Source organism: Aplysia californica, unplaced genomic scaffold (assembly GCF_000002075.1).
Source record: "Aplysia californica isolate F4 #8 unplaced genomic scaffold, AplCal3.0 scaffold00464, whole genome shotgun sequence".
In the NCBI taxonomy this organism is placed as follows: Eukaryota; Metazoa; Mollusca; class Gastropoda; order Aplysiida; family Aplysiidae; genus Aplysia; species Aplysia californica.
The window spans coordinates 456524-466976 of NW_004797734.1; the positions used below are offsets into that span (position 1 = coordinate 456524).

Consider the following 10453-nt stretch of genomic DNA (forward strand, 5'->3'; position numbering starts at 1 on the left):
GGGGGAATGGGGGGATGAGGGAATGGGAGAGGTGGAGGATCATAAGCCACACTCACAACTTCCCAATCCTTACACAATCCTATTACATAATTATATACTTGTCTCATGAGAGTGGGGGGAAAATTAAATTCCAATATAGCACATATTAAGGAGACAAAAGAATTTTGTTGCACTTCCTGTTCTTGTCCTACTTCTGTGGTGCGGATGAGGCAGCTTCGGCCAGTTTGTCTCCCCCGCCATGCACACTTTTTCGGTGCTGTTTGAGGTTTTTCGCGTAGACGTAGGCAGCACCACACAGCGGGCAGATGTAGGGCCGCGTGCCCGTGTGCGTGCGTTTGTGCGTGTGCAGCGTCTGGTTGTGCCGGAAGCACTTCCCACAGACATCGCAGACAAAGGGTCGCTCCTCTGAGTGGAGCCGCCTGTGCTGCCTCAACAAGGCGGTGGAAGAAAACCGTCTGCTGCACTGGTCGCAGACGTACGGCTTCTCTCCTGTGTGTCGACGCAGGTGGTCGCTGAAGGCCGTACGCTGGACGAATGACCGCCCACACCTGTCACAGGTGAACTTGACCTCTACACTGGACCGCCCCGGTCGGTGCGAGGCGCGGTGGGCATGCAGGGAGGAGAGACGAGTGAAGGTTTTGCCACATGCAACACAGGAGTGGGGACGCTCCCCCGAGTGTGTGCGGGCGTGGGTCGTGAGGTGGTCCTTCCTAAAGAACGTCTTGCCGCAAACAACACACTTGTAGTCTCGCCGGGCCCCATCGTGTGTCCTCAGGTGGACTCGGAGCTGTGCCGCCCGCTTGTGTGTTTGCCCGCACGTGGGGCAGGAGAAGGGTCGCTCGCTAGAGTGGCACACCAGGTGGCGCTTCAGTACAGACGCCGTTTTGAACCGTTTGTCACAATAGCTACACGCGTGTGCACAGTCGCGTTGCACCGACGACACAGCAGCAGTGTCCACATTTGTGGCTTTACCCCACGTCATATTGTTGCAGGAAGTAGGAACCGGAACAGTGGCACTGTCACAAGAAGAAGTACAGTCTCTGCCAGGTTTTTTAGTATAATCACACGCAACACCCCGGACGCCCCCTGCCTCACCCCCAACAATGTCCAGCCCACCATCGGGTGTCCCCCTGTGGCCAGGTGCAGGCACGGACGTGTCCCCAGACACAATGACACTTCCTAATTTCAACCTCTTGCTACACTTGCCCGTGGTACAGGTTCGGATCCCACCACAGTCCAGACTAGACTGGCGAGTGAGGAGATTGTCATTAGCGCCAGGTTGGCTGTGACCATGAGTCCGACACTCGTGCGCGTCTGCCACTGTCCAGCAGACTTGGTCCATGCTGTGCTCACCGCTGACAATCAGATGGTGACAAAGTCCACAATCCTCACCCTCCCGAAAGTTGTCCACGGCCATGCGGGCAAACACCTTCTCTTCCTCTTCACCAACATTGCACAGATGAACCTGCTGGGCGAGTCGAGCGATGAAGCGAGGAAAGGATTCCCGGCCAGTTCTCCTTAGCTTGGACAGTCGGAAGCGCTCAAACACCAGCAGACAACTTGGCAAACACACATCCTCAATCGCTGCCAGCAAAGAGCTCACAGAGGTCATGTTGAAGCCCAGAGCCTGGGCTTTCTCAGCCACGATGCTCAACTGACCGGTCGATGACCACAGCAGGACAGAGTCTGGCCCTCGTCCTCTCTCCAAAGTCTCACCAGCCGCTCCTAGTCCTGGTCCTCCCTGCCCTGTCTCACCAACACAATCAGCTGTTCCCATTTGGCTGAGCTCACATCTGAGTTGTGTCCACTCTTGGTACACACCTGCATTGTGTGACACGCCTCCACCATGTGACACACCTCCATCGAGTGACTCGCTAAATACAGGTGGGGGGAGGGAAGGGAGATCCATGCCCGCTTCACCTTATTCACACGTCAGTGAATAGTGTGAGGGTGAGAGAGGGGGAAGGTAGAGGGCAGAGGTGGCGGGGAGGAAATCTCAGATGGAGAAGAAGAGGGAGGGAACATGGAAGAGAGAGGGAAGAAGAGGAGAGATGGAAGGAGGGATGGAAGGAGAGAGGGTGAGAAGGTGGGAGTGAAGTGGAAGGGAAGGGGGGGGGGGGGGGGGGATAGGGTAGGCCTTCAATGCAAAATTTGCTCTCCTATAGGAACCATAGAATTGTCAGCACCTGTGGAGAGATAAGGGAAAACACTGTGAGTGGAGCGGCTGTGGTAGGTTGTGTGTGTGTGTGCGTGTGTGTGTGTGTGTGTGTGTGAGTGAGTGAGAGAGTGAGAGAGTGAGTGAGTGAGTGAGTGAGAGAGTGAGAGAGTGAGAGAGTGAGAGAGTGAGAGAGAGAGAGAGAGAGAGAGAGAGAGAGAGAGAGAGAGAGAAAGAGAGAGAGAGAGAGAGAGAGAGAGAGAGAGAGAGAGAGAGAGAGAGAGAGAGAGAGAGAGAGAGAGAGAGAGAGAGAGAAAGATGGGGTGGGTGGAGGAAAGGTAGAGGGGGAGAGGTAAAAGAGAAGAGGAGAAAGAGAGAGAAAAGTAGGGTAGGGAAAGAGAGTGTGTTACAAAATAAAAGACGATGGCTGTGTGGGGGAAATTGGTGGGGATGGGAGCAAGGTGGGGGTGGTGGGGTAGGGGTGCCAGTCAGAAAGTGGTGGAAGGAGAACTTTACGTCCAAAGAAAAAGTAGGATCACCAGTTTTATAAAGAGTTTTACAGCACTTGCAACACAATTAGATCATACAAGTGCCAAACACGAGAGGTGTTACAAAGTATTACAAAAGCCGGAGGAGAGAAAAGGATAACAGATGTTTGATAAGAAACAATGAGCAGACCACACCAGAGCACCCACCAACCCCTCACAACTGTACTAGTTCATTATGAAGTAAAAATAGGAAAACAATAACTTGGTTACTGTCCACTGAAGTAATTTGCACAGTCCTTGAGTCATGATCGCGTGCACAGAAGGTTGTCTTACTTTCCAAATGTCAAAAACAAGGTGTGACTCAAATAGCAAAGGTCTCTATTCCTCAACCATATTTGCCGAAGTACTCACAGTTGTAACTACTAGTCAAAACAACAAACAACACAGACAGAGAACAAAGATTTTTTTTCCACCACACAACTGAAAAGTTTGCAGAGTAGCTTGGACGTGTTCTTTGTAGTTGACCGTACCCAGCGGTACCCAGCCGTTAAGTTCATTCAAAGGTTTCCAAATGGCAGATGTAGTGGCTTCTATCTCGCCTGTCTCTTTTATTTTTAATGTAAGAGTTATTAAACCCCTCTTCGACAGAATTTAGATCATTTAGGTGGCAGGCTTCCTACCCTGTCTGTCAAAGCTAACCTGACAGAGAGGGACACAACGTATCAGCAGAAAGACAGAGATACGCGATAAAAATTTAACGCCAGTCAGAAATCAAACCTGGGTCTTCTGCATGTGATAGCGAAGCGCCTAACCACTACACCACAGATGCCAGTGACAATTAGAGGTGTTACCACAGAGTAGTATACAAAGAAAAGAAGGAGGATAGATTTATAAGGATGACAGATGTTTGACAAGTAAGAAGGAGCAAATCACAGCAGAGCACCTGCCAACTCCCACAGAGGTTGAGGGGACAAGAATACCTTCTCGTGTTGGAGAGGAGCACAACATGACAGCTTTGTCACTGGGGACACAAGGCCCATTCAGGCAGGCCTTTGTGAACAGCCTGGCTCCCAACACTCAGAAACCACACGGACAATGCTCACAGCACTGGGGCTGTCTACTATGGAAGGAACAATTTCTCATTCCAAAAGGCTCTCACCCTAAAAACACACACACACACAGTATAGCACACCCACATGTATGCATCGTAGTACACACACATTGTAGCACACACACACTTCATAGCATACACACACACACACACTTCATAGCACAAACACATCAAGCACACACATACACAGATACACACACACTCACACACACAAACACACTGTGGTACACACTCAATCAGTCACATACGAGACCACTCAATCAATCATCTATAAGACGATCAATCAATCAATCACATACAAGACAATCAATCAATTACGCTCAAGACAATCACTCAATCAATCAGGAGTGAATCAAGGACGTACACGAGTTGTGCCTCTCCTCATCCTGCTCCTGCTCCTCCACCTCTGCGTAGATCATCTTGGTGATCTCCAGGCGGATCTTCCGCTGCCGCTTGCGGTGCAGCTCCTTGTAGGTGGGCAGGAGTCCCTTGAAGAAGAGCAGGTCGGGGTCCTCCTCCTCCTTGAGGGAGGCCGGGCTCAGAGCAGACGCGCTCGTGTTGAGCAGCTTGAGCATGTCCAGCTCCGTGGGCGTGCAGTCCGTCTTCTGCTTCTTGAACTGAGGCTCGGGGCACGGCAGGCCGGCCGGCTGATCCGATTGGCTGAGCATGGAGGAGGCCGTGGAGACGGAGGAAGCTTCCTCCATGGCGCTGTACAGGCTCCCCTCCTCCGGCAGCTCTGACTTGAAGGCGATTGGCAGCTCTCCCTCTTCCAGCCCGTCAGCGTACAGGCCACCCATCGATCCCCCCTTGGCCTGCCAGCGGTGGACAAATGGCCGCATGAAGCCCATCTGGTCGGCCAGGTACCACTTAGTCATTGGGGACGAGGTCGCCGACCCAAAATTGAGAATCTCGTTGTTGAGACATCGGCAAAAGGAGGACCTGAGTGTACCCCATGTTTTCTTGGCCTCGGCCGCTGCAGGGGGGAGTGTGAGAAAACAAAAGAGAAAACAGCTCACGTTAGGGACATGGTTACAGTTGTCTCCCCGCACCGCTCATGTCGAGGGCAACAAGTCCGTTGTACTCGCAGTACAGGAGAAAGCTAAGAGAAACTTCCCACAGGAGGAACCTGGACATTCTGCCTGTCTTTAGAGTTCATTCAGTGCCAATTCACCTAGCCGTCTATTGCGATTTGTTCTATCGTAAGTCCAGCCCAATTAACCATGGTCTATAGGTGCTGTGACAGTTGATAACCCTAATCTAAACCTAACCGTAACCCTTCAGTAAAAAAGAGGCATTACCAGTAGCACTTTCACTCCTACTCCTACCTTTATAAACTCTGTTGGGAGATTTGGAGGCAGGAACCGCCCGACATGTTCATTACCTTCCTAAATCACATCTTCATGTTCTTTTCCAGAACTAAAAACACTTTAAATGCAACCAGTGTCAGTCCCAAGTCTGTGTATAAATGCAGAGCGGAAATGTGTAGCATTGTGTATTGTTGTAGAATTCTTTAATTTTAATAAAAGTTTTACAGCACTAGCAACACAATAAAGTATAAGTGCCAAAAAAGATAAGAGGTGCTGCATGAGAGTGAGAGTAACAAAAACAAAAAAGAAAGAGGAGAGATCAGGATGATAAATGTTGGATAAGAAGGAGCAAACCACAACAGAGCACCCGCCAACCACCTGCATAGCAGAATAGTAGACCGTCAAGTGGACCAATCATCAGACTGGTCTGGGTGGTACACCGCCAAGTAGAATAGCGCTCAAGTGACCTTATGTAGTTGCAAGTGCTGTAAAACTCTTACCAAAAAACAAAACAACAAACAAGTAAAACAGAAACATCGCATTAGACTGTCAAATTGACCAGCACCTTTCATTCACTATCAGCATCTGGGACATGTCATTTTAAAAAACAGAATAAGTCGACGTTTAGAGATTTTATTTAAGATTATTTCCCTGGCCAAGTTTCCTCACTGACCCAGTTGTTTACCCCTCCCCCCCTCCTTTCCCCAAACCACAACTGCCACAATCAAAATAACTTGATCTGCATGAGACAGGGAGTAATGCTCCTGTCCAACATTTCACAATAGAAAAAGAACTATTACACCATGGAGCATTATATCATATTTCAATACACACAAACGAACATATGAAGGCCAACAGAAAGCAAGAATGGACAAAATAACACCTGGATACCTCAGACATGTCAAACACTTTCATTCTAGCATCGATACAAAATGAGAAAAACTTCACTTCTATTCCCTGCGTGGATACAACATCAGGAAATTTCCCTCTACCTGCTGACACTTTGTATATTAAACAATCAAAAAATTAGTTGACAACTTACAGACCACAAAATATGATTACATGACCTAATGACATCATCATCTTTTGTACCAGAAACCTCGTGATACGAGATCGTTGGGGCCACGTTGGGGCCAGCCGATGGTCCTCGTTGAATTTCATATCTCCATTGATCTAAAGTTGATCCTGTAGTAACGACAAAGAGGGGATATAGCCCCAGTGGCATAACGAGAGGGGGTGGGTCTTAATGGAGTAGATACCAGTGTATGACTCACTGGCCCCATCAATGGGCATCACCTGTGTAGGTAAGGGGTGATGTCCTGTGCTGAGAATGCTTTTTTAAGTGTATCTTTGCAGAACACCGCTTGTTGGAAACAAGGAAGGCGTCACCAAGTCACTTACACTAGGTCGTTTTCAGCAAGACTACTAACTAGGTCGTTTACAGCCAACTATGTTTATTAAGTTGTTTACCGCAAGACAGTACTAACAAGGATGTTTACTTGCAACAACAAAAAGGTCAAATGCAGTCCAGTCCATTTATAACTTGGATATATATATATATATATATATAACAGTGATAAATATCTAATCCCAGTTTTTTTTCTCTATAAGTGTAAGTAATATATATGAATCTGGCTATAACAGGGTTCAGGTTGCGCAGACTCGGATGAACAGTGATCTTGCAACTCATGATCTCGCTTTTGATCCGTCAAATTATCAAAATTTGTCTCAACCAAGACACTTCATCTGTTTGTTTGATCGCTTGCCTAAACACAAACTTCCAAACACATACCCCCCCCCCCCCTCCTCTCCCCATAGTGTTGAGGTCACTGATTGATTCCATCTCAGTGTCAGCAAAACAGCCCACTGGAAAAGGATCTCCGGTAATCGAATATATTATTTATTTACCTGAAGATGCAATGGAATTGGTAGTTTCCCTTGAAAACGATAATAACAGGACTCGCTTATCAGGGAAAAATTGTCCTATTATCTGAGTTTGGCTGTAGTACATTCCTGCTGTAAATGACCCAGTAAGTACAGTCTGCTGTAAATGACCCAGTTAGTACAGTCTGCTGTAAACAACCTAGTTAGTACAGTCTGCTGTAAATGACCTAGTTAGTACAGTCTGCTGTAAACGACCTAGTTAGTACAGTCTGCGGTAAATGACCTAGTTTGTACAGTCTTGGTGTAAATGACTTAGCATGTACAGTCTGCTGTTAATGACTTAATCAGTATGGTTAGCTGTAAACGACCTTGTACAGTCTGCTGTAAACGACCTTACAGTCTGCTGTAAACGACCTTCTACAGTCTGCTGTAAATGACCTTGTTCCGTCAGCTGTAAACGACCTTGTAAGGTGTGCATATTCCATCAACACCAAACCATGAAGTTAAAAAAATGTTTTTGTCGTTCAAGCTTCCTCACCAACAACATCGTGCCAGTAGCTTGACAAACTATAAAAGAACCTCAATAATACCTTACACAGATTAAAATGTTTGCCCCATCTTGTCCCCCTACACCAGTTCCCAGAAAATTGTGAAATGGAGTCCATCTGTCCATAAAAACATTTTTTTAAATTGTTTAAGCCCAGCTCAAATTCCATTTTTCAGAATTTCCGTCGTCAATGTTTACATTCCCAAAAGTTTACAGCATAACTTTTAATTTTAAGCAGGAGGACTCCATCGCGCTAGTTAAGCAAGAAAAAGCCCAGGCTGACAATCCAAGTTCTGCTCTTACGTGAAAGTCCCACAGTTTCAGCCACCTGGATCCACGCTGCATCACAGAGATTCCTATCTTTATAATTTGGACTCTGCGGGTTGTAGAGTTCTTCCCGTAGCTGGACAGCAGCTATAAGCCTTTCATAAAGTCGCCTGTTTCCTTTCGGCATCTGGAAAAAGTGAGGAATTTTTCATCAGTCTATGACCCACGTGCTGTGGAACCTTTTGGCTATTCAGAATCAGAGGTTAGGTGTTGAGCATAACTTATTTTCAAAACATTTACTTCACAATTTAAAAACTTTAAAGTTTAAATTTAGATGCCTTGTGGTGCATGGTTTGCTTGCCCATTCCCGTGTACTACCTGAAGCCTGTGAGAGTTTACTTATCAGAGCCATTGTATCCATAGTATAGTGATCAGTGTGAACATCATGCACCTGTCCTTCACTGGATCTGATACCCAGTGCCCATTGGCACCAGGAACTATCAGTTCGGTTCGGTTTGCTGGCCAGATTGAGGGCACAAAGCGGGTATCGTGGCACAAACCGATTACCTGACCCGTCGCCTCAAAAACAATTAAATACTCATTTGTTTTCAGCTGACGAGTCTGGCGATCAGTTGGTTAGACAAGGGAGCCCCAATGGGCATTCCTAACCTGGCTATAAAGAGAAGCACAGGAGGAGCAGATATCTCTCTCTACTTTCGTTTCTCTACAAAAAAACAAAAAACAAAACTGAATGTCAAAGGCAAAACCTTCCATTGGGTGCTTTTTCGGTAGTTCCCACCCCCCTTATTTGAGCCTAGTCAAAACATTAAATTACGATAAAATTCTGAAACCCTTCACCATTTTTTATTAAAGGGCAGGGGGGCAAGCCCCCCGCCCCCCCGCCCTGAAACACCCTACTCTTGTGGCCAAAACAGGTGAATGACAATTGCGGGGTGGGAACTAGAGTCTACCGAAAAAGCGCCAAACCTTGCTCTTCTTTCTTAGAATTCAATTAGTCTACTCATCATAGAGTCTAGACTCTACACTTAGTTAAATAGTCTTTTAATAAGTTTTATAAAGGTAGGCGTAGATCTAATAGACTAATTGGTCCTTTAAGTTCTAGAGTAAGCCTACAGACTCTTCTATGACTAGTAGTAGAGTCAGAGACAGTTTTAAGACGTTCAGACCAAGGAAACCGGAGTCTTACCTTTCGTCACTTTTGATTTTCACAAGTGACACGAGTTTTCCCCAGTTCACTCTTTGTCTTTATAATCTAGATAGTCTAGTTAATTTGTAGGGCTTTTAATTTGATCTTGCACGAGTAAAGTTATTAGGGCAATTCTACTTCAGACTTAGAATCTAGATTTAGGTGGCTTTCTGATCTCGGGCTTTTCTCTTTCTAAACTGTGCTTGGGACTGGTACCCAGTCACAAAAAGTAAAAATGACTTTTTCTAAGTCTTGGAATCAGGAATTCAGTAGATCTATCGACTATGATCATTGACACACGTGGTGAATTTTAATGAATAACATGCGTGCAGCGTCTGCTACCCAGATACTCAAAGGTCCTCTAAAACAAAAGGCAAACTTCGTCCTTGGCGGGTGTACCTCAGCCTGAATGCACCTTTTTATTTTACACAGAACCGGGTTGAACCCCACCACTTAGGCCTATCATCATCACTTCATCAACAACCCTCAAGCAGTAGACAGTTTTAGAGCTCATTTGCCTGCAAAGTCAAAGATTCCTACCCTGAACGGACTCTCACAGAATGAAAATAATTTAAGATTCTAAATCTATTTCTGACATCTTCTGCTTCTGGAAAACATTATTTTTCCAAACAAAATGGCGGGTTTACCAGATAGAGTTGGCGCTTCGATAGAAAATGATCTTGAAGCAGACTCTGAAAGTGCCACTGTAGTTAAAGAAAGTCAAGAAAAATCCTCCACTGAAGATTCAGCTAGATCTATAACTGTGACCGATTCTCAGGATAAGTTGATCAAACTGCCTCTTTCTCGTATAAAGAGTATCATCAAAACAGACCCTGACGTAAAAGTTGCAAGTCAAGATGCAGTCGTCACTTTGGCGAAAGCTGCGGTAAGTCACGGAATTGACGGAAAGTTCAAGTCCATTTTTATAGTTAACTCTTGTCCTGCATCTGTTCTGAGATGCGAATCTTATCAGCAACCTATTACGCCGGACCTTCCGAGTGGGCCGCCGGGGTCACTCAGTGTGGTGTAGGTCTTCAAGAGTCGATGTGCCAGACCGCGGCAGTTTCATGAGGTCAAGTGGCTGTGACCCTTGTGCATGAAGAAAACATGAAATGAATGGCATGTGTGGTCACATGACCGACCCATTTCTTCTCAGTTTGGATGCTATTGCAGTGATCTCCCTTGATTTGTGTGCCTGGACCAAATCAAACCGCAATGCCTCTCGATAGCCCGCAGTCGCAGTGCGGCAAGGTGCCGTGACCGCAGCATTTTTTTTTTACGGAGCGCGGCAATTATGCCCTCACCGCGGCATTTTGCCTGCCCAGTGCGCGGCATTCCTTGCTATAGTTCTTTGATATTCAGAGAGAAACTTGTGTTACTTGCATATTTTACTTTTGTTTTTCATTGTTTTCATTCATTCATTTGTTCATGCATTCAGAATGACCACTCATTTTGAAAATAATGAAAACATTTATAGTTCTAAAAAC

At 46.3% G+C, this 10453-nt stretch overlaps 3 protein-coding genes across 3 annotated transcripts in view; 1 reads left to right on the top strand and 2 right to left on the bottom strand.

Moving 5' to 3' along the window:
• Positions 1–6: 6 nt before the first annotated feature.
• LOC101847678 (zinc finger protein 79) lies at positions 7–2057 on the bottom strand. Its single transcript, XM_005105319.3, has one exon. It carries the CDS (start codon positions 1907–1909, stop codon positions 188–190), a length of 1722 nt encoding a protein of 573 aa, XP_005105376.1. The 5' UTR covers positions 1910–2057; the 3' UTR covers positions 7–187.
• A 29-nt stretch (positions 2058–2086) lies between these two features.
• Positions 2087–9465, bottom strand: LOC101847893. The gene is made up of 4 exons (XM_005105320.3): positions 8967–9465; positions 7796–7946; positions 4119–4727; positions 2087–2186 (listed from the first exon to the last, which is right to left on the bottom strand). The coding sequence occupies exons 2-4, from the start codon at positions 7944–7946 to the stop codon at positions 2140–2142; spliced, it is 807 nt and encodes a 268-aa protein (XP_005105377.1). The 5' UTR covers positions 8967–9465; the 3' UTR covers positions 2087–2139.
• Positions 9466–9499: 34 nt separating this feature from the next.
• The window catches only part of LOC101849557, an 11056-nt gene continuing 10102 nt past the window's right edge, over positions 9500–10453 (top strand). Inside the window, exon 1 of the mRNA XM_013086403.2 lies at positions 9500–9852. Coding sequence (XP_012941857.2) covers positions 9601–9852 — 252 coding nt within the window. The 5' untranslated portion in view covers positions 9500–9600. The remainder of the gene's footprint in view (positions 9853–10453) is intronic.

Bases quoted from the DNA above. Each gene is read 5' to 3' on its own strand.
- LOC101847678 (XM_005105319.3), bottom strand. From the start codon at position 1,909: ATGGATCTCCCTTCCCTCCCCCCACCTGTATTTAGCGAGTCACTCGAT.
- LOC101847893 (XM_005105320.3), bottom strand. From the start codon at position 7,946: ATGCCGAAAGGAAACAGGCGACTTTATGAAAGGCTTATAGCTGCTGTC. The intron at 4,728-7,795 runs GTAAGAGCAGAA...TCCCCCCTGCAG, and splicing joins TGAAACTGTGGGACTTTCAC to CGGCCGAGGCCAAGAAAACA. The intron at 2,187-4,118 runs GTACGTCCTTGA...ATCTCTCCACAG, and splicing joins TGAGGAGAGGCACAACTCGT to GTGCTGACAATTCTATGGTT.